Consider the following 19,317-nt stretch of genomic DNA (forward strand, 5'->3'; position numbering starts at 1 on the left):
AACAAAGAGTGATGTAGGCATATGTTACAAAGATGAATGGGCGAATCAAGGTTATACATGTAGGCCAAATCTACAGCTAGAATAAATTGACATGATTGGAGGTATGTTTCAACACAGCTATAACATAGCTGAAGTTAGCAGAGCCATGATAATTTGCATGAGCCTGAAAAGCTGCACCATTGAAAGGAAATAATGCTTTCAAAAGAAATTTTTAGAATTATTGTCCAGATGGAGATCAAAGTCATGGATTTTGGTGTTGTTATTTAGTCCCCTTCAATTCTCAGTGCTGTATGTCATCTATGGTTTGCATCAAAAGGCTCCAGACACCTATGGGAAAGTTGTGCAGAGAAACTGCTTGGCTACTCTCTCCTTTTTCCACATGCACCTTTCAAACATTTTTATAAAATGTGCTTTAAAGAGTTCATCAGCTTTGACTGTTTTTTCCCCTCTGGTGACATGATAGTCATTTGTACGGCCAGTAATTGAAATGTCACCAACAGCCAATTATGATTTCAGGTGGGGAATAAACAGTTAAGCTATTTAAACAAAAGGTCTCTTGGTCCAGAACTACCTTTGGCAATAAAACAGGAAGTATAAAGGCAAGTAGAAATCGTAAGTCAGAGCAGAAGGCATATCGTTCTCTATGGAATGGCTTCATGAGTTATTTGCAACTCCCCATTTATTATTATTTTTAAGGGACATTATACAACTGTAACTATGAAATTTCTGTCCCATTCTTCATACTGACATATAAGTTCTTCCAAGCAATTACCCCGCCTCCTCTTGATAATTCGTTTTCTTTGCTGACGTAGTATTTAAGACTGAGTTGGCTTTTCACTTGTATCTCCTAATAATCTCAACATCAGTGTCATTCCAAGTACATACAGTCTGTATTAGTTCATGAACTAAGTGTGTATGCATGTGTGTTTAATATAACTTAGTGTTCTGACAACAAGGAAAACACAGGAATAATACAGTTATCCACAGTGTCAAACTAGAAGAGTTTTCATCTTGCATGAAAGTTTTCTGGTGGAACATGATAGATATTTTTTGTATAGAATCTCTTTATATGGCTTTATTTTTTCATCAGTTGATTAAAAACAAACAAAATCCCCCCCAGTGCTCCACTACATTTGCAAATAAGTAAGTCTGCTTGAAGTTTAATGGATGACCATGTGTCCAATTAAAAGCCATAGAAGTAAATGGGAAATTCAGGTCATGGCAACCTTTTCTCTTGTGTTTATTAATTGCACCTGCAGGGTTCCCCCTCCTCCATCCCCAAATGAACTATCTGATGATAAGATCTGCTTGTTAAATGCATTTAACAAATCAATGCTAATCCATTTTTGTGGCAGGTGGCACGTCGCTGGGGGATTCAGAAAAATAGGCCAGCTATGAACTATGATAAACTTAGCCGATCGCTTCGCTATTATTATGAAAAGGGAATCATGCAAAAGGTGAGCAGCTCATTTTGTATTGAATTTCACTGGTGTGTTGCATATTAATCTGTAAATCAGTTTATGAGGAGTACTTGTAACTGCATTGCTTAGGTAGGTTTTTTCATCTATTTAGGCAAACACTAAACTTTTTCACCTACCAGGTCCAGTATATGCATCAAGATTTTTTTTTTTTCTATGTAAAAAATGTCTGTGGTTTTACTTCACACAATACACATCATGATTATAGGGAAAGAGGTAACATTCAAAAATATCCAAAAAAGCTTCCTGCCACCTGGGAAAGGCAAACAGTAGAGTATGGTATGAATAATGTTTTGCAGTTCTAAATTAGCTGCCCAGTGCTTGGGTACTTTGGTAAGTGCAAGATGGGGAGAAAAATGATACCAATTAACATACCAAATAATTTAATATTTTACCAATAGTGTTGTAATAATACAATTTCAAAGTGGAATTTAATATTTTATAATAGGCTGAATTATGAGAAATATTTAACAATAATTTATATATAACAGTCTGGTTGTGCTGACAGTATTCAAGCCATCCTTCTAATTGGCTTGCTGATTTATACATGTATATTTCTAAATCTTGCCAAGTAGTACTATGGAGATTGACTGAGAAATCAATAGGAGAGACCTGTCTGTTGCATCTGCAAAACTGGCAGGTGTGATCGAAGATCATAATGAACACCTTGTGCTGTAAATCTTGTTCCATCTCTTTTGACTTTAGTTTTGTGACATTTAATGACTGACGTGTTTAAACCTCCCCTTTACCAATTCCATGAATGGAAACGATGCTCTTGGCTCGAGTTTCTGGACAATTTTTCCAGTAGGTTTTGTGAAACCTCAGTTTGGAGTTACCTGTTAAAAGTTCCCTTGCTTCGATTATGGGATCATTGTAGTGTTCTCCTTTTTCACTAACCAGGAGGCAGCTGAGACAACAATCGGGGGTAGTATTGGCTTGTGGTACTTCAGCGGCACAGTCCCTCATCCATTTCTGTGTGTCACATAACTCTCTGCATTGAGTGTTTGTGAAGTGGACTGGAGACTGGTCCAGTTGGGGAAAAGCTGAAACGCTGGATTGTGCTGGGAGGTGCTGCGGGCAGAGCCTTGCTGCAGGTTCCAGCTCCGCTGCACAAGCAGTCCTGCCAGCACAGCTCAAGGGCAGCACAGAGGCAAGAGCGAGTCGCAAAGAGAGTGAAACAGTTGAAAAGGTGGGGACGGGAATATTGTAAGGCTGATAATGCTGCCCAGCCCACACATCCATTTAATATGGAAAGTTTACAAGTACTTCTGACAGCTAGCTTGCTAGCTCTTAAACTACTACTTTATTATCCACAAGAATGTATTTAATACACATTTTAAAAGCTAATTTGGATGCTTATTTTTCTGACGTAGCAATGTTTGAGGTTTGCCCTGGGATCACTCGTATCTGGCCAGTTAGTGTACGTTAAAAACTAATGGTGGTTGTAGATTCATAGCAGGTTTCTTTACTGAAGGGTTTGCAGGCACGTTTTTCCCCCTTTTGTTTTAAGTTAAGCAATGATAATAGGTTATGCAAATGCCCAGTTTCTGAATGCAACCTTAAGTCTGTCAAACTCGCTTACATTAATTTGATGAAAAAAATTCTACTTCAGATACATCATCTACCAAAATTTTACATTGTTTATATAATAAATAAGGTGAAAATAGAGTCAGGTGCTTCAGACTGTTTTGTACCCATTAAAACACTTTCGCCACCTTCATTCACTCACTCCCTTCCAGTGCCATGCTAGCTGGAGTTGCAAGAAGCAGGCAATATGATCTTTATGTTAAAATCATTTTAATAAACTGTGAGCATATAACATGGTTCATATTTTTAATGTAATTCTTTAAGGTCCTTGAGAAGACGCTATATTGACTTCTTTTTTTTAATAAGACACAAATTCTTTATTGTTTTTACCATTCTCCAGCTTCTAGGAAGATGAAACACAGGCATTTAGTGCTGTTTTTGAATAAAGGAAAACTTTAGGATCTTTGGACAAATTGCCCCTCCATAAGCAAATCCAAATGTCCCAGCTTTGCATGAGCAATTGCTAAGTACATATTAGCCTACGTATTTGCTTATGCTGTCCCTGTACAATCAGCATGCACTATAACTAAGTGCTTTTATACTTAAGTGTGAATCAATCTGCGTAGAATGAAGTTCAGATCTCTATCATGCAATGTGATTCTTTTTTCCACTTTGCACACAGAATGTTGGACTTAGTCATTTTATTTCACCACTGTAGTGACAATTTGTTTACATTTTCCAATGAGAACAGTTCCATTTGTGATTAAGTAAAGGAAGGGATCACAAACAAAAGTTTAGAATACCTAGTTCATCTTCCAACAGGATATCACATGTGGCAAAACCGAGAGCGTTCTGCACAGTCTATTTCTGCAAAACCCTCTTGGCTTTGCTAGGTCATTGCCTTACTAGTTGTGCTGCTGCATTATTAATTGTTTAACAAAGGTGAATTCTTCACAAGACTGTTGAACTTGGAGTTGGAAAACCACAAGGTCTTACGCTGCACCTTTTTGTCCCTTCTGTTGTCCTAAGGTGGCTGGAGAGAGATACGTCTACAAGTTTGTTTGCGACCCTGAAGCGCTTTTCTCCATGGCTTTTCCAGACAACCAGCGCCCCTTACTGAAGACTGACATGGAGCGTCACATCAATGAGGAGGACACTGTACCTCTGTCCCATTTTGATGAGAGCATGGTCTACATGCAGGACGGTGGCTGCTGCAACACCCACCCCTATAACGAAGGCTATGTCTATTAACAACAGTGACAGTGAAGGGGATGTTTCCCCCCTCCCTTCGGCTTCTCCTCTTTCTCAAGACCCAGAGGAAAGCTTAATCGACTTCAGTTCGTTTTTTAAATAGTACACTAAAAGGGGCTTTTCCTGTTGCATTACTCCTATGGTCTGCCATGGACAGCGCACTTTATTTGAAAGGGGGGTTTGGAAACTAAACGTTGTTCTGTGTAACAGGAGGAAAAGGGTGGGTTTGCTTTTTACTTAAGTTTGGGAAGGGAACATACAGGTTTTAAGTACAAAAAAGCTATATCATGTCTGTTTTGTTTCATATCAGCATAAGATATTGTACATTTTCTCTGGGTATCCGTAGTACAGTTAATTCTTATTGTGCAAAATAACCACTTGATGATGATATCAGCACAACATGCCTAGGGCATTTGTTTCTTGCCATTCTTAATTGTCTTTCTGCAGTTCTAAAAGAGGAGTGAAGCATATACCACAGCATTTAATTTAGAAGCTTGCAGCGGCAGACCTTGCACCTCGCCTCTGAAAACAACCCAGATATCTCAAGAGATTTTCTTTTTTCTCTCTTTCTTTCTTTCTTTTTTTTTTTTTTTTACCTGGTGTGGCCTCAAAAGCCTGGTTAATGCCAAAGTGGCTGTATATACAATGACCAAGCAAAATCCCTGACTTCAGACTGCAAGCCGCATGCCATATCAGGTGCCACATTGCTATACATGTATGGCCCATGCTATGGCTTAGACCTTTCAAGATCCATTTGAGGGTAGTAATTACATATGGTAGGCTTTCTGATGATCGTGTCAGCATTAAATACAGGATCATGATCAGGAGGGAGAAGACATTTTGTATCCTTCCATTTCCTTTGGTACATAAATAAGTTATTTAATCAATAGAAATTAACTGTACTAAGTCACATATCTAATTATGCTGTTTAGACACAGCAAGCACTCCTTGAGAAAAATATCCAATACACTAAATAGGTACTTTAGTAATTTTTAGACACGGTACCCAATAATATGCATTTAAACCTTTTACTGCTGTGTTATGTTGATAACATATATAAATACTAGATAATGCTAATGCTTCTGCTGCTGTCTTTTTCTGTAATGTTCTCTTTGATGCTGAATTTACTATGACCATTTATAAGCAATGCTGTAACTACAGGTAGCATTTCAGGACAAAATAGATGACTTGAACCATTTATTGCTTAGAAAATAGCTTACGCCATAGCTGTGCTATAAGCAGCTTTTATGCGCATCCACAAATGACTAGTAAGCTTCAGCTTGCTAAGGAAAGCTCTGCAGAACCTTTTGTAATTTTCGGTGGAACGGAGACTTAGACAAATTGTCAAAGAATACCATGAAGTTGCTGTATGACGTTGTAGTGCTGGCACTGATGTTACCAATCAACTTGTTTTGGACACTAAATGTAAATGTGATCAGATATGCTTGGAAGACAATTTAAATTTTGAGGGGTTTTTGTTGTTGTTTTTTCAAATTTTATTTTTTGAGAGGGGCAATCCTGAACACAAGCCACACACACTATTCTCTATGTAAAATGGAAAGAAAAAAAAAAAAGCCCTGACAAATACCCCAAAGTTTTAAATATTTATGAGCACCTTTTCTGAAATATAATATTTCCTAGTTTGAAGGGAGGGAGAAGGGGGTAAGATCTGGATTTCTTTTTTTGCCCAGTGAAATTTAAATAGGTGTTATATTGAGTACATCATTTTCCTATATTCCCAAGAAATGGGAGGAAAATGAATGCATAACCATAAAACAACAAGAAAAATTTTCATCATAATGGATAGATTTCAAAGACAATCCTACATGGTGAGTTAATTTTTGATCCTCTGTGAGTTAAGGCACTACTTAAGCCATGAATATTCTAATATATAATTAATCAAAAGTAAAGAAGCAGTGCTCACTAGAAACCACAGGTACATAAAAAACATTTGGGCAGTTATTTAATTTACTCAGATCCATAAGAGAACGTATTTTATGTATATATGCCTTAATATGTCACCTAATTCTGTCATCCATAAATCTCAATGGCACTTAAATTTCCAGTCATCAACCCAGAATCAGAAGTTTAAAACTGCAGAATTAGCAAAAACGGAAAAGGAAGAGGTTGACTAAGATTGTTTAAAAAAATGTGGTTTCCATTGAAATAAGGTTCAAATGAAACATGCTTTGATGAAAAGACCTTGGATTGGTTTCGATTCTTTAATGTCAGCACGGAGCGCCTCTTGCCTGTGGCAGGATGTGGGTATTTGGGAAAGGGGTTGGGCAAAAAAGGCGAAAAAAACAAAAGAAAAAAAAAAGAAAAAAAAAAGAAAGACAAAAAAATGCATAAAATGTGTAATATTTAAGAAGAAATATATATATATCTGTATACGGTAGTGACTCACTGAACAAAACAAGCAATCAGACCAACATTACATGATCTCTCAGCAGAAGATATAAAAAGTCTTTCACTGAACTGATTAACCCTTTTAAAAATGTACCTAAGAGGTTTATTTAAAGTCTGTTTTTATTCCACTTTTTTGTTTGTTTGGGGTTTTTTGTTTTGTTTTGTTTGGGGTTTTCAGGTAGAATAATAAATCTGGCAGCTGATTTCTGCAAGATTGTTGTGTATTGGATTCCTAACCATTTGGACTGGAGAGGCCCCCGCAGTAAGGTGGTTCTTTTGGAAGAGGCTGTGGTCTGTTCCCAGTGCCTAGAATGGCTTCCTGCAAAATGTAACCAAAAAAAAGAAGTGAGGAGTATGTACAATTCATATATATGTGAGTTATAGCCAGAAGTTAGATATTGCCAAAGCATCATATTTGACTGACAAAAGGGAGGAGGATGGTCTCTGTAAATTTAGAGGAAGACTGATTCTGACGAAGAACACATACACATTTTCACAGGGTGCTTTAATACCCTACTGAATTTGAATGTTGGGTGTTTGGGTTTTTGAGAGGTTGTTTTCAAGCTGTGCCACAAGTGGAGGGAAAAATGCAGGCTTCACCTCTTGTTTTTAGGAGCAACTGTAGTGGAATTAGCTTGTGTTTGCTTGTGTGTCTCTTTGCTGCCCAGAGCAGTGGGCAGCCCAGGGAAGCACTGCTGTGAAGCAAATCCAGGAGTCGTCACTGCAAGACCCAGGTGCTGTTGTGTGGCTGTGAGCACTCGGGCTTCCTCTCCTCTGACTCTTCGCTTGCCCTGGTAGCTGAACAGAGATGAAATTACATAAGGACTTGGCAGATCCCCTCAGAATCCATTTGAGAGAGTTAAAATTGCAGGCTTAGGGCAATGCACAAATTTTGCTTTAGGGATATGACTTTACATGACAGAGAGCCTAAGCCTTTTCTCTCCGAGGTCGCACCAGTCTTAACTTTCCCACACACCAACTACCCTGCAAATCTTAATGTTACATTCTTGGAAAGCATGAATTTCATATGCCTGTCAGACCAAATCTGCCTGCTTTACTTACCGTTGGCTGTTGTGCTAACTAGGGGATATTGGGATACAGGAACATTAAGGATCATTTTCTCTGATAATTCCCTGTGAAGAACCCTTTGCTGTGAATCTTTTCATCTTTGGGATTCTCTGGTACCTTGAACCAGGGATCACTGCTTAGTGTTTTATTTGCTTTCACATCTGACTGGTTTGGGCTGCAAGTCCATCTTCAGAGGACAGTATCAACTAGTAAATATTTTTGCCTTGTTTGTTTGTGTGGGTTTTTTGTAGTTTGTTTGTTTCTTAACAGCAAGAAATAGGTCAATGTGTACAAAAGGTATTATGAGGCAATCTTTGAATTTGTTAATGGCTGTACTTTCTCCTCTGAAGAGCATTAGCTTCAGCTCACATACTACAGGTAATAGTGGACAGTCCTATTCAGTGCTCACATTAATAGCACTGAGGACTTTTCCAAATATCCTTCAAAGATGTTTTGGGAGTCTTAATGAGTATGGTGGTTTACACTCTTAAGAATCATAACTCTGAAATACTCCACTTGGAGTATGTAAAAGACTAAGAGGTTAATTTCTCAGTTCACTTGTTTGGACTTTTTTTTGTTGTGTGTAGGGGTTTTTGTGGTAGGGGTTTTTGTGGTGGGGGTTTTTGTATTTTTTGTTTGCTTGTTTTTTTTTAATCAGAGTCTACTCTGCTTGAAAAGGAGGTAGCATCTGGGAGCAGGTGCTTCTCCCACAGAAACTCCAGTTCAATGTCCTCTGCATTTTCCTAAGATACCAGGCTGAGAACTGGAGCACCTACAATACATAACTGAGCCCTGTCCACTGTGTTCTCTTAAGGAACAGGGAGCTACCGTGCATTGTCTTTCTGTTTCATCTGCTACAGGAGTGGTAATCTCTGGCAGAGCAGTAGAAAATTGGGGCAGTAGCATTTTAAAACTACACAATTACCCAGAGGATGTCTGTCAGATCCCTGAGAATCATCAATGCATCAGCAAAGCTCTGTACCTTACCACCCAGCTTTCATGGCTGTGTAGGTAGGTAAAGTTGACTTCATCTTTTACTTACAGAAGGTTGGAATATTGGTTTCTCCCTTGAACATCAATTTGATTTCTGTGGGAAGGAAATATCATTGCCATCTCCTTATGTAATAGTCTAAAAATGGCTGTGAAAAGTCTCGTTGACATTTCCCAAAGGACTATTTTTGTGTGAAAATGACACAACAAACATCACCAAAAGAAGGGGTAAATAAACTCCAAGAAGGTACCCATGCAACGTTTTCCAAAACTATAGTGTTATTTACCCTATAAAAGTATCACGTCTTTAATACTGCTGCAATATTTTCCCTATTACATACTTTCATTAGACTGACCTTAAAAACACAGAGCATATCCTGAAGTTTTGGGTTTGTGTTTTTGTTTGTGGTTTTTTATTTGTTTGTTTTGTTTGTGGTGGGTTTGTTTGTTTGTTTCTTTCTTTCTTTTTTAAATAAGCTTCCTGCTGTTAATAGAGGTTACAGGAAGGTACCCCTGAGGCAGGGTCAGAATCAAACATTTGGATCTGGTAAGCCATAATTCTATGTCTTTGCTCTTGCGAAGCTCCGTGGACATTTCTGCCTATGTCCATGCTTTTTAGTTGCATGGTAGAGAGGCACTTACAGCCATTGCTTGGGGTTATTTTTTTTGTTAGTTTATGAGTAGCTATGATTTGTCTTGTTTCAGAAGAAAAGTCTCTATCTATCTCTTTCCACACTCCAGGTAACCAGGTGAATACTTGGGGTCCAAAGTAGCATTTTTGCTTTATAATCCACAGTATGGGCTTTGGCACTTCCTTGCTGCTGTCCTAGAAAGGAAAGAGGAGAGGAGATGTCACTTCTTTCTTTTGCCCTCCTATTTGTGATAGGACCCAGCTGGTCTTTCTGAGGATAGTTCGTTCTTCACTCACCCCTGATATTTTAGTGAACAGAATGTTCTCATTAGTTAGTACAGTGGCACTTTATAGAGGCTTAAGTAGAGAGAGCTGAGTTTTAGATGTACTGCAAAGGGCTCTGTAAAGTGAGGCTGAGACAAAACCTTGCATGGGGAGTGGCATATGGCTGCAAAACCTAAATAGAGGTGGAAAGAGGTGCTTTTGCAGAGGCACCAGCTCCTCAGAGCTTGAGGCGTTTGCTGAAATACGCAGTTAAGGCTGCTGCCTGGCCGGCTGGGGTGAGCCTGCCCTGGAAGACCTGATGAGGAGCTTTCCGTGCATGTAGAAAGTCAGAGAAAGCATCATCCCAGCACACCTGGCTAAGGCACGGAGATGGGAAAAAGTCTGGTGAGGGCAATCTGGCCTCACCAACTAGCTAATCCAGAGCTGATTAGTACAGGAAGGAGGAGGTCATATGACCAATATAGTAAATCACAGAGATAATTATTTGAAAGACATCCTGCAGGAGAATCATAAGAAATGATGGAAAGTAATAAACTCTGTAAACAGCAATGATCTTTTAAGACCCCAGTGCTTCTGGGAGTGCTTCAGGAAAAGGAAGAGAGAAAGTAAAACACTGAAAGGGACAATAATATTAGATGAGAACAACAGGAGTCAAGTCATGAAGAGCATTAGGGGACCTGGAAGATTGCAGTGTTTTAGATAAGGAAGGGACTAAGATAAGTACAGAGTCACTAAACTGAGATAAGAGCAAGAGAGAGAAGGTAATTGGAGGCAGTGCACTTTGTGGTCAGTGGGCCAAATGTGTTAGGTTGAGTTGCACCAGGGATGTGTTTGGCCCTGATCGTATATCCCCAATGACAGGAATATCAGAACTGACTTTGGAGTGATTGATAATTTAGTGAAACCATCTGCACAGTGTTTGGTAGCTGTTAAAAGAGCAAACAAGATACTGAAATATGCAGAAGGCATTCTGGGCTATAAATGTAGCGACTTTATTGTCCCACTGCATTAAAAAAAAAAAAAAAAGAAAAAAAGAAAAGAAAAAAAAAGAATATAGGATAATGGGTCAGATTGTGGCTTGGTGTGAATCAGCTTGGTTTACTTGAAGTTAGCTAAGTACCTTTATGCTAACAGATTCTGTGGCCTGTTTTTAGTAATGTGTATGCCTGTCTGTGTGGTATGTACACAGGACACTTGTTACATTATTCAGAAAGATTTACAAATGATCAAGACCTGGAGCATAGCATGAGACCAATAATAAAAAATGAAATTAAATAAAAATGTATGTCTTCTGAATTCTGCTCATGTAGCAAACTTGCTCCATTTTTGTGTAAAACTCTCTGCTGGAGCTCTATATGTCCCTTTAATTCTTACAGTGATCTTTTGTGATTAATACTGGCAAATTGTAAGTTCTGGAGTCCTTGGTACAAGTGGCTCAGCATTGGTCTCTACAAAGGTGGCTGGGATATGTAGGGTCAGGCTACCTTCCCAGCTATTCGTGAAGATCACATGGACATTTAAAAACTTAAGGAGTACACTAAGCTTCCAGCCATTCTTGGGAGTAGCAGATTTCAGGTACATAGTGGATTTAGCCACAACGGCTAGACTTCCAAAGACATTTCAGCCACTTTTCTACTCCGTATTACAAGGCTCTGTGAGCCCAGCCATATTTAGGATATCTAAAGTGCCTCCACAAAATCTTTCAAAAGCTGGTCAGCTGAACCGGGGCTTCTCTGCTTCCTACAGAAATGAAATGGGGGAGAGACAAACCAAAGACCTAGATCTGTGTCTACAGAGAAATAACACCTTTGTATTATTATTTTCAGGTTTCAGCGTGACGCTGCAGGAGGGAGTTCATAGGAGCTGAGGCAGTCAAATGTTTCCTTGGAGCCCAGAATAGATGCATACACCCAGAAAATAACTGTTAGTTTGCAGCAGTGCATGCATGAGCTTGCTCAGCATTTGAGCTTTCATGAAATTTGTTTTTTGGTGTTTAATTCTTCCTAATATGTAGGGAAATAGTCTGCTCAGTAACAAGTTATCTTTTAGACATCCTAATGCTCTACTTTATAGTATGTGAAGTTTCTTTGTGAATCTAGCCTTAATGACCAAAGCAGCACTGCCACACATGGAAAGGTCAGTTCATGGTATTGTGCAGTCCATTAAATGGAGGAGTTTCTATGATCATGATCTAGCCTGGGATAAATGACATAGCTTGGCCATGTCAAAACAAGTCCTTGATTCTCAGCTTGGCTTATTAATGCTTTATGCCAGCTAAATGCCAGGAAAGCAGCTCCATGCACCACATGACCTTCTCTTGCCCCCCTGACCACTTCTACAGTGCTGATACCCACATCTAAGGTTATGGAAAACCTAGAAAGATACTGAGAATAAGCAAGAATAAGCAAGGCTTACAAATGGCTTTTGTACTAGCAGAAACTTAGAAGGATTCAACTTGGGACAGTTAGTAGAGAAGGTCTGCAACATCATGAATTGTTTGGAGAAGAATAAGGAATCAAAGTTACTGAGTCTTATAACAAGAATTAATTGGGGGGGCAATAGAAAAGAAAAAAGTAGAAGCATTTAAAGAACATTAAGGAAGGATTTTTTCACACAGCACAATTATTAACTTGTGGAATTTCTTGATGTAAGCTATTTTGGGTGGCACAAGTCTTAAACAAATTAAGAAAAATTGCTTAGACAAATCCTTTGAAGAAATGGCCAAGAATGATTTTTGACTATGATGATGAAGTTGAACTCTCCAAGTCAGGAAGTCCCCAGTACAAAGACTATCAGACCTTCAGAGGACATGCTAGGTCACCTTATTCCCATACTCTCTTTCTAAACACCAATGCTGGTGTTCCCTGGTATTCCCTGGAAGTGAGTATTGTTTGAAATGAAGGCACAAAAATCTAGTGGCACAAGGTAGTGTTCTGCATCCTACATTGTATATGGGTCCTGTGACTGAACTAAAAAGGATGTAACGTGACTGTCTTAAGTAGTTTGGGTGTTTTTACACGAAATCTGTAAATTTGAACCTGGAATCTTTTGCCTCTAGGATTTGTTTCCCTTGCTAACAAACACACCCCTTACAAAGAGCTATTGTCAACTTGGGCATGATTACTAAGCTGCTGACATTGGGGTCAGAGTTATTTCTAAAAGCAGAGAGGAAACTGCCTCATTTGTGTTTAACTGGAAACTACGTCTTTCAAAAAAGAAGAAACAAATTAAAGAAAAAAGAAAAAAAAAAAGAAAAAATTGGCCAATTAGTGAGTAATATGACAATTTTATATACCTGTCACTTAACACCTAACATTCCACTATGATGTTTTCTCCTTGTGTGGCACTTTTGCATACAGTAAGCTAAGACTATTTAGTAACACAAAAGGTTGAAGCAGGACTCAGAAGTTATCACCCCCCCCCCAAATAAGGAGAGAGAGAAAATCACATTAATGAAAGTCTTTCCCTTCTCATATTGCCTCTAACTCTATCAATAACAATTCCATAATGCTCTAAGTTCCATCCTCAACAGATAACATTAAGCAGTACATATCCTAATTTCATCAGACTTGGACTCTTGCTTAAAACCTTAGGTGACTTCATGCATTTATATCAATTGTATCAACAGACCAGTGCATCCGAATCTCTGAAACAGGTGTGGATCCACAGAGAGATTTCTTGTGACAAGATGGTTTGGATTATGATGGGATGGCTATGGCAAACACAGACAGCAATACACCCAAATCTCTCCTGTAAAATAATAGAAAAAACGCTAGGAATACTGTGTTTGTGGTGCCTTGAGTTAGTAATATTTTTAGAAGACAAAAGGCAGGTTTGTTTGGTTGATTTGTGTTACTTGGGGATGATCCTGTGAATTAACTGTAATGGGAAATTGGTATTTCTGAAAATTTATGTAAGAGGATCTAGCCATAGAAGTGTGGCCTGCTGACTCATTGTCCCGAAATGGTGTCAGTTTAAAATATCATTGCAAGTGTGAGCTGAATTGTCTTACAAGTCCTGAATGGGATAGACAGCAGTTCTACACATTAGGAGGACAGAGTATCACATATGGCTCTATCAAGTAGGAAAGAGCAAAGAAAAAATCCTGAGACCATTGAGCATAAGAAAAGATTATAGCTCTCAGTCTTGCTGCAAATTGGCAACTGCAAGCTGTAAAGTGTAACTCATGAGAAGTAAAAATTAGAACAACTTGCTTAGAGACCTTTAATTCTGGGGCATCAGATGAGTTCAACTTCTGTTGAACTGCACACCCAGCATCTCCTTTCTATCTAGAGCTGTAAGTAACTAAAGCAAATCGATTTTTGTGCTATATGAAGTGGTCTCAAATTTGCTTAGAAAAAGTCAATCTGGAATGTTCAGACAGATACCATAAAGAAAAACTCACTTGTTAAAAAAATACACCTCTGTATTGATAAGATTAAAAAAATGGGAATCAGTACACAGGCAGCAATGTTATTGCTAAAGAAAAGGATCCAGAGGGGCTTATGTACATAGCAAAAAAGACACTGAGAGAAGCAAGCTCACTCTCTCAGGTTTTTAATGTTTATATGGATATGCAGTAGTTTCCTTTTTGCATGACCCCGCTTTAGGAGCGAAAAACAAGCTTCCCCTTAAAAATTTAACAGCTATCATCAAACCTCCTAATATTTTTCTTTATTCTTATTGTTGAAAGATGAAATTCAGATTTAAAGCTGAAGCCTGTAATCCACTCTTAACTGAATGCAGTTGTTGCTATGCTATAATTATGGAATACATCACAGGGCAATGTGCTATAATGTTTTTATTGACATGGATGTGAAGGATATGTATTACCCTGCCTGAGCTGCTTGTTATTTCCATGCTGTTTATTTGTGAAGGCAGAAGGACATTTTACAGCTACTCCCCCCAAAATAAAAAAGGCTTTTATAGCAACATTCCCAAGCATCTTTTATTTTCTCTGAGCCTCATATGCTGAAAAAATACCAAAACAATAACAACAACAACAATTAAAAAACCTAGAGAAAACTATTATTCCAATGTTTAGAAATTTTTGAATAGTGGCACAGGCTTCATCGTTTGTCTAACTATGAAGTTAATGACTGTGATGGAAAGTCTGAAGTCCTGACAAAGGATTTGAAAGTGAGATCAAGGTGGAGTGTCTTAGAGAAGCAGCACAGATGTGTTAGCTAATATTTGGGCACTCACACATGTATTCAAAGTCCTTCTTTCAAGGAGAGTTATTGATGGTTTCAGACATCTATAAGATAGAAGTTGGTGGTTTCTGTCCTGCCTAAACTACTTTTAGAAGCTGAGATAATGTTGAATCTATCTCAAGTTGTTTTCCTATTCTGTTTTGTTGAAGCAATAAAAATCTTCTTGGGTGTCTCATATCATGGGTTTCTTTGGGCCCAAGTTGTCTGAAGAAATCTAGAAACCTGTCCAAACCTCTTGCAATTGTGTCGTAGCTGTGGAAATTGAGAGAATGGCAACAGGAAGGAAGAAACCTTCCATCTGCAGAAAATAGGGCTTTTGAAACTTTCTTATAGTTTACTGTCATAATCTATTTTCTGTGGAAAGTCTTGGAAATAATCACCTAATGTTAAAAATTTATCACGATAAGGCTATAGGAAGCTTTAAAAATGCCTTGAGAACACAGGCTTTGGGGACTTAAAATTGTATTTTCCCTATCCAAAAATCTCAGAATCTAGCAGCTTACTAAGACGTCAGTTATCATGTTCTGAATGGTTTTCTAGATGTAGAAAACTCTTTTTAAGGAGGATCTAAGCTTTAACCAAATTATCCTGTTTTGAAGGAAGGAAGGAAACTCCAGGTTTTGTTTGAAAAGGAGGGAAATTTTATCAGAAAAGAAAATAAAAGAAAACTAAGTTTTCCAGGGTGCTGGAATGTGAGGTTGCACAGTGAAACAAGAAAAAGAAAGTTAAAAATGCATGGATAATTACAGTTGACATATAGCTTTATGATTTACTACATGGATACTATTCATGTACATAGACTCTATAGGCACTTTATACAATAGCCATGTAATTAATGTATACATTATTAATATAGAAGTGCTTCTATTAAGAGGCATCATTAATGATCCTGCCATCCTGAAGCTGTAAGATACAACTTAGTGTGATCCCCATAAGACATTTGTTCTGGTCTGTCAGAATTAGACAAAAAAGCTGGAGTAAATTCTTCCCAGTAGATAAAATCTACGAATACAACTGTGTGATATTTCAGAAGCAGCCAGTCTCATTGTCCTGGAAAGGGAGCACACAGGTTGATTTTTGATGAGGCAGGTAGAAAAGCTGTGCAAGTGGATCAAGGAGGACTTAAACTGACAACAGTCAGATCTCTAGGAACAGACTGGAGGAAGAGCTTCACCTATGTATAATGTATTCAGAGTAAAAAATATAAAACTTTTTGTTTCTCTTTTCTCCAGTTTCAGAATGGAGGTGGAAATGAGAAAAGGACTGAGAAGCAGTTCTGAGGGGAAGAACATTTAACACATTCCTAACACTGCCAAGAGAAAATCCATTTATTTGCTTCAGCATTCTACATAACAATAGAAAAGTTTTCAGCTTCCCCTGAGAACTGTAAAACCAAGTGTCTTCACAAGACTTCAAGAAAAAGAACAGTTAGTGAATTTAAGGCTAAGTGTAATAATTACAACAGGTACCAGAGAGTTTAGGACTGTAAATACCTTCTGCTCTGTCGAAAGAAGTTAGAGATAGATAGGAATATTTAGTCACAATGTCTTACTATAAGCATTTCAAATGCTTTCTCTGAGTCTGCCTTAAGGTCTACAGCCTTGATGTGACTCTGCCTTTTTTAAACCCATATGTGATGTTCAGTTTCCTGAATGTGTGAACATTCTCTGTGCAGGTGGAAGCCTGAACCGTGACGGGGCAGAGATTAAGGGCCAAACAAAATCTGAAGCATCAGTTTTTGTGCACATTTGCTGGCAGCAGAACTCCACTTAATGACTCGGTAAGATCTCCAGCATTTCACAGTGGTGCTATGAATTTTTCTGTACAGTTTGCATAAAACAAGAACCCTGAAGTCCCTTGATATCCCTACTCTACCTCATTATCATAGGGAAGAAGCTAATCTTGTATGGCCTGGGGTTTTTTTGTGTTTACTTGCTCTGAGGACACTGATTCATTCTGCCTCTGCCCCTTTTTTATGCATTTATTCTTGTATAGTGGGTGTGAATTGAGCAAGGTCAAACTAATCAGCACAAATGCAAATGAAGATAAAAAGTAAAGAACTGGGCTGTGGCATCCAGTTGTTTGCTGCCTTCTCCATGCAAATCCAAAAGTTTTTCTTCCTCTGTGGTGTTTTATGAGCTGTAACAAGCTATTATTTGTTTTTATTCTGTATCTCTGTCACCATCAGAACACTGTAATCTGCTGTTTCTTCTCTTCAGATGAGAAAAATCCTTTTTCTTTTTATCCCATGTACTTCACTTGGTTTGGGTTCTTCTTCCATGTTTTACACTCTTCCATTGTGAAAATCCCTTTTTCAGGAAGCTAAGGCAGACCTATTATCTTATTCATATGAGTTAACATATCTTACAGAGAGTACTGTGGCAGACAAATGATACAAAATACAAGTATCTACAATATTTAGTCTTAGTGTATGAAATATTTGAGCATAAACATCTCTATAAGTCTATACCAGGATATTATGCATTCTTAAGTATGTCTTCCCTGCTGAAACATGTGGACAGAACAATTTCAAACCCTTGCTTGGGTTGCCAAATTGAGAGGAAGGATGCTCGTCATCAACTTGTGACCCAGGCAGCCTGGGTTGTGTTTACAGCACTGTGTGTGCCTTTTTGCAAAGCTCCTTATTTTTCTGTTGCTTCTTGTGACAAGCAAGATCCTCCTGCCTTCGTAAAATACATAGAGATCTACAGATAGAAATATTATATTTCTATCTATCTGTAAGAATTAATATTATTGCCTGCTTATGTCATCCATTGACGTTCAACTTGCAAAGTTTTAGTCCTGTCTAATACCTTTGGATCAGGGGTTTCTTCTTACTAACAACCTAAAAGATCTAAAACTAACATCGTATTTCAGGTCTCAGAATTTTGGGGATATCAGGCCACCTGCAATTGCATTTGAGAGGAACTGAAATATGTAGTTTATATATGTAAATAGTTTTACTGAGCCTCACTCAACTCACTTTTTTCTTACCTATTGATAGAGTCATAACAGTGTTTCTTTATTGAAGCATGTCCTGCTGACCCCTAAAGAATTACTGGTGAGAAGCTCCTGAAGGAAATGTTAAGTATGTGACTAAGACATTATAGAGATTACAAAAGAAGGATAAAAATATGTTTGCATCAGAGATGGTGGGAAAAGGTGATTCCTTTCCTAGCATGTGTTTCAGCACATTTTGCCTTCAGTCATGTAAAAAGTTATTTTATAAGACATTACCTCACTAAAAGTCACTCAACCTCAGTCGAGGTCACTTGTGTACTTTGGAGATACAGCCTCATGAAAAAGATAAGCAATTACCTGAGGTTCTCCATATTCCTTACTAGTTATGAGCTTCTTAACTGCACTGAGTGCTATACAATTTTTCCTTACAATATTATGGGATCAAGAAGTATATTTCCTGCTTTACAAGTACATATTGATATATGGGTGAGGAACAGTCCCACAGGGATTCATTTGATCTGGAGCTGAATCCAGCTGCATCCAGTTCATCATCTATGCAGTGGATGCAATTTCCTGCTTCTTCACACATAGAGTCTCTAAGCAATTCTTCCAATGATGGCTACGTGACTCTTATAGGGAGCAGTGGATTCAGGCAAAGCTCCTGCACTGAATCCAAGCTTCACCTCAGTTTTCTGCTGTGGAATTCAGCATCCCTGCAGAAGGGGTTTCCCAGACTGCAGTTCTTTCCTAGGCTGGAGGTCAAGATATCTGGCAGAAGTTTGGTGGGAAGGGAGCGAGAGAGATACAGGTCCTGTGGAAAACTCAGGGCTGTGTTTTCACTGAGCAGCAATTTCGTGCCACTGTGTGATGCAATGAGTTTTCGGAGCCACGAACTCCACTCTCATGTTTTGATCCTACTCCTATGTAAAATCTGCACAAATTACATGACATCTGACATATGGGCCGATCCCTGATCTCTGCAGGAGTGCTCTCAGGACAGGCATCTCCTGCTAACCAGGACCCATAATGGCAGCTCAACTAAGTGGAAAAAGATAGAACCAAGTTGATGATTTTGGAGGCTTTGTAATCTTAATAAGAGAAAAAAAAAATCAAGCAGAGTGCTTGCATATGGTATACTCTGTGTTTCCTAGAGGCTGTCCTGTCCTCATACAATTCCCTTGACCCCTAAGGTATTTGTGGAGTTGAAAGAATGATGGAGAAATACTGAGTAAGTGACTTTTTTACTACCATTCCTTGGCTCACAAACCAGTATCTGCCACATTTCCATTGTTTTTATTCATAAAGGAGGAGAATTCAGGACAGCTCTTTATTTTTCAGATTAACTTTTAATAAATTAATTTAGTAGGTAATGATATCAGGGGCTGAATACCTACTATGTCATCCATCCAACTCACAGTGGCCTTTCTTTGAACATGAGCTATCAAAAGTATGGCATAAGCGTGGATCATATGAGACCTCAAAATTTGTTTGCTTTTGCACTTAA

The 19,317-nt window shown here is 38.3% G+C and overlaps 1 protein-coding gene across 4 annotated transcripts in view; it reads left to right on the forward strand.

Annotated features, from left to right (window-relative positions):
- The window catches only part of ETV1 (ETS variant transcription factor 1), a 66,742-nt gene extending 59,865 nt beyond the window's left edge, over positions 1-6,877 (forward strand). For all 4 annotated transcript variants that reach the window (XM_065831499.2, XM_071805095.1, XM_071805096.1 and 1 more), the window contains 2 exons: positions 1,356-1,457; positions 4,035-6,877. In XM_065831499.2, coding sequence (XP_065687571.1) covers positions 1,356-1,457; positions 4,035-4,256 — 324 coding nt within the window. In that variant the 3' untranslated portion in view covers positions 4,257-6,877. The remainder of the gene's footprint in view (positions 1-1,355; positions 1,458-4,034) is intronic.
- Positions 6,878-19,317: the final 12,440 nt, after the last annotated feature.

The sequence above is a fragment of the Patagioenas fasciata genome, chromosome 2 (assembly GCF_037038585.1).
Source record: "Patagioenas fasciata isolate bPatFas1 chromosome 2, bPatFas1.hap1, whole genome shotgun sequence".
Classification (NCBI taxonomy): Eukaryota; Metazoa; Chordata; class Aves; order Columbiformes; family Columbidae; genus Patagioenas; species Patagioenas fasciata.